This window comes from Marmota marmota, unplaced genomic scaffold (assembly GCF_001458135.2).
Source record: "Marmota marmota marmota unplaced genomic scaffold, marMar, whole genome shotgun sequence".
NCBI classification, from domain to species: domain Eukaryota; kingdom Metazoa; phylum Chordata; class Mammalia; order Rodentia; family Sciuridae; genus Marmota; species Marmota marmota.
The window spans coordinates 15231723-15236073 of NW_026000026.1; the positions used below are offsets into that span (position 1 = coordinate 15231723).

Genomic DNA, 4351 nt, shown 5'->3' on the forward strand with positions numbered 1-4351 from the left:
CCGCCCTTCGAGGATGAGCCCGAGCCCGAAGCCTCCGGGTCCGACTCCGCGCCACCGTCCCCGGCCACCGCCCCCGTGCAGGCCCCTGCGGTCCAAGTCTGCGAGCCTGCGCCCGAGGCCCCCTCCAAGATGGAGCCCAAGCCCATTGTCCCCAAAGCCGAGTCCGAGTCCAAGGCCAAGGCCCGCAAGACCGAGGCCAGAGGGCTGACCAAGGCTGGGGCCAAGAAGAAGGCTCGGAAGGAGGCGGCGCTGCTGGCAGAGGCGGAGGTGGAGGTAGAAGAGGTGAGTCTATGGGCAGAAGAGACATCTGAGGTCCACAGGACAGGAGGCAGGATTGGGGTGCAGGGCATTTGGGGGCGGGGAAAGCGGAATACTGGAGTGTAGCTTTGTCCCGGTGCCTAGAGGACTTCAGAGCCCAAATGACAAGGCAAAGATCCCTACCTCACCTCCGGGTAGGAATTTGCCCCTGGTGTCCTATCCATAGAGGCAGGTCTCAGGAACAGGGTCAGCAGAGCCGGAGCCAAGGGAGGATGGGCCACCTGCTGGTGGGGAAGACTTGTGCGGGGACCCAGCTTGCTCATCTGCTCAGGGTGTAGCATGGATGGCTTCCTGGGGGTGGAGGAAGACCCCAGCAGGTCTTGGACTCCGGACCTTTCCATCCATGGGAGGCTGGACGCCACTACTGCAGAAACAGAGTGTAGCTGGGCTCTCAGGGGCTGAGGAAGGCCACACAGGAGGGATCAGCAGTCCATCAGGCCTGCCACCCAGGTTCCAGGCCTGAGTCTCTCCTGCTCTGTGGTTTGGGATATATTCATGTCCCTTTCTGGACCCTGAGGGCTTATGTTAATTATTTCCAAGAATCTTTTCAGCTCCCAAAGTCTGCCATCCAGGGTCCACAATGACCACACAGGGGGTGCTCTTAGGAGGATCTTTCTAGAAGTTCCTGCGCCTCTGGCCAGGCTTGTAATCTGACTGGGGTTGTGGAGAGGCTGTTGGGACTCAGGCAGCCTCTGTCCACTGTTCCAGGTCCCCAATACTGTCCTCATCTGCATGGTGATCCTGCTCAACATCGGCCTGGCCATCCTCTTTGTCCATCTCCTGACCTGACCTTCGTCTACCAGGTGTGGCAGGGGAAAGCAGGAAAAGGGAGGAGCCCTTAGGAAGTCTGGGTCAGGGTGACAGGAGAAGGAACCCACTTGGGACTGGGCATCCATCCTGAAGCTAATTATTGTTGTTATTTTTTTCTACCGTGCTGGGGCTTGAACCCAGGACCTTGTGCATGCTAAGCAAGCATTCTGCTGCGGAGTCACATCTGCCCTGGGTTTGGCGGATCTTGGGCTCCCCACCCCATTTGCTCACGCCTAGGTGTCCCTAGCTGCACACTTTATTCACCCATCCATTCGTTCACTGGACCAACATTTGCTCAGCAGCGCCTCCAGGGGGAGCTGTAGAGGCAGCAGAGACTCACTCCTGCCCTGAGGAGTGACAGCCAATTCTCACAGCCCACAGCGAGGAGATCTCCCAGTTCAGACATCAAGCTGAGCAGCTCTTGATGCTGTCCCCAGATCCCTGCATCTTGACAGTCCACTGGAGATGGTGGGCAGGGCTGAGCACCACGCCCTCTTGCCCCACCTCAGTCCCTCCCACCCCATGCCCTTCCTCTGCCATTGGTTCCATCCCAGTTTTCTCTCCATGATGGAACTGGAGACTGGACACAGTCCTCTAAAAAAGGATAGTCTGAGCTGGTCTCAGGGTGACAGTCTTCCCCCTGCCAGGGCTGGCCATTACAGCGAATCCTGTGCTTGGCAGTGCTCTCAGAGTTCCTGCCTATTGCCCCTGTCCTCTGCCCCCTCCCCCTGCAAGACAAACAACAACCCAAACAGCCCTTCTTTGATCTAGCTTAGAGTGTGCTGAGTTTTGTAGTCAGTCTCAGGAGAGGGAAGGAATCCCTGTGCCATCACTGCGTAGCTAACCAGGGATAATACTAGCCTGGCAGGTCCACCTGGGGGCAAATGCTGAGCTTGTGGGCTGCCTGTTTCATGGGGATTTTGGAGCCTTTCCTGTAGGCACCAATGGCTTAGAGGATGGAAAGGAGAGAGCCAAGTGACAGAGGGGGAGAGGGAGGGAAGGAAGGGAAGAGTGGAACAGCAGAGGGAACAACCTGTTCAAATAGGCAGAGGCAGGCGTCAGGGCCGGGGGAGGCCTCGCAGAGTGGGGCTGCCCTGGGGGGTAGGGAAGGGGGCCTGCGCCCAGCATCCCACTGGGTGGTCAGCCTTGGAGCACCCTTCTTCCCTTCCTCACCTCACCTCGTTGCTGTGCCTTTGCAGAGCCAAGAGTTCCGCGGACACCATGATCCATCTTTTTGCAATGCCAGGCAGGTGGCCAAAGAGGACAAGACTCTGCTCCTGGAGCCCCGCGCCCAGCTCACATCCACACCACAGATGCTTAAGGAGGCCTCCCCGGGGCCGTGCTGTGGGTTGGGTGCCAGAGGAGTAAGATGTCTGGGACCCCTCCAGGGGCGCTCTGCTCGGGGGCAAGGGAAGCCCTGAGGGGAGACCCCTGGTCTCCTGAGCTTCCTGATCTGCTCCTGCCCCCTGTCCTCACCCACTCCTTCTCCTTGCCCCTTGTCACCCAATCCCTGAGCTTTTGTGTGTTTTGGAAGAAGTCACTTAAGCAGGATGTTGATGTTCAGTGATGTTCTCCCTCTTGCTCCTACCCCTCTCCCATTTTAACTTAGTCCCCTGGCTGGTGGCCCAAGGTTGCCTGGGAAGCTGAGGGGGTGCTGAAATCCCCTGGACCATGTTGTTGTACCCAGCACACAGCTGGCCCTGACTTACAGATGTTCTGGATGATGGTGGAGGAAATGGACAAGTTCAGCTGACTATCCCAGCATGCAGTGCTCCGCCTTCTCCCACCAATGCACTTGGCCTCCTCCTGGCCCAGTAGAACAGGGGGAGACCTGGGGAATGGGAGCCTTTGCCTAGGAAGCCACTGACCCCAGAGGCGGGGCAGGGTGGGAGGAAGGGTAAGGTGCAGTTGTGGTGGTCCCTGTTTGTGGGTGTGTCTGAGGCTGGAGTTGCATTTAGAGTTGCTGATTTCCTTGGGGTCACTGTACAGAAGTTCTTGGGCCTGTGAGCTATAGCTCGTATGGTGCCCTATGAATCGGCTTGTCCCCTTCCCCCACCAGGGCCACTGTGGGCTTAGGGAGGCATGACATGAAAGGGAGGCAGATTTCCCTGGGCAGACTCTCAGGTGGGTGCTGAGAGATCAGCCTGGTGCAGTCTGCACAAGAAAGTCCCTTCCATGTGCTTGGCAAACGACACTCACATGCACCTCACTTAAAGATGTCCTCACCACACTGTGTCTGGGCCCTCAGGCTTGCTGGGGGGGTGGCCTGGGGGCTAAGGGCTGTGGTTCCCTGTCTCCAGGAAGAAGGGAAAGAGCTCCCAGGCCCACCCAAGCCCTTCCTGGGGAAGGATGTGGCCACAGCATCCGAGCTGAGCTGGAGGTGCTGCTGCTATTCTGTTTCTCTGGACCTTGGAGCCTCCGTGTGGTGCCAGGCTCCCTCCCAGGGCAGGTCAGGACTTGGTCATTTGGAACAACTTTCCCTTCCCCCTTCTCCATCCTTGGGAACCTTCCCCTCTAGCTTTGCACTTGCCCGTTTCCAGCTGCCAGAGCCTTTAGCGTGGCTGGAATCCTGAGCTGTGCTTCTGCAGAGAGGAGCCTGCAGACGCTCCCATCCCAGCCAGCTGTGGGCACCACTCTGCATCTGTGTCTGGGCTTTTCTGGACTCCTAGGGAATGAGGGGGTGGGGTAAGGCTCCTCAGGGCTGACAGGCTCCGGGCCTCAACTCTCAGATCATTGCTCTGGGTTTTTGGGTCTGGTCCTGTGCTGGGGACGAGCCTGTGGCTGCCAGAGCCGTGGGGCCTGGTTGGAACCGGTGTGGGGGTGGGGGCTCAGGTGCTACAGGCTGTGCAGTAATAAACTTGTGTCTGCTCACAGGCTCCGTGGCTTGGCTGCAGTGTCTGCTTGTGGGCCAGGATGAGGGACTGGTGAAGGAGAGGCGGGGGAAGCTGGGTCCTGCTGGTCTAGGTCCTCACGTGCTCAGAAAGTTCCCGTAATGCTTCTTGAGGGGCGATGAGGGGCTTCAGTACTGGAGGAGCAACTCAGGGGCTATACACCTGGCACAGTGGAGTCTGTTTCTAAAGCAGACATCCAGGAGCAAGAGCCTGCCCTTAGAGGAGGAAGACCCTTGGATCCCAGTCCTGGCTCACTTTCTCCACTTCTCAGAGTCTCAGTTTTCTCATCTATAGAAGGGGGGTAACAACACCGCCCACCTCCCTGGGTTACA

At 58.4% G+C, this 4351-nt stretch overlaps 1 protein-coding gene across 1 annotated transcript in view; it reads left to right on the plus strand.

Moving 5' to 3' along the window:
* The window catches only part of Jph2 (junctophilin 2), a 60811-nt gene extending 56807 nt beyond the window's left edge, over positions 1 to 4004 (plus strand). The window contains 3 exon segments of the mRNA XM_015480436.2: positions 1 to 282; positions 1027 to 1121; positions 2328 to 4004. The exon segment at positions 1 to 282 is cut by the window's left edge and continues 194 nt beyond it. Coding sequence (XP_015335922.1) covers positions 1 to 282; positions 1027 to 1107 — 363 coding nt within the window. The 3' untranslated portion in view covers positions 1108 to 1121; positions 2328 to 4004.
* The last annotated feature ends 347 nt before the right edge of the window (positions 4005 to 4351 follow it).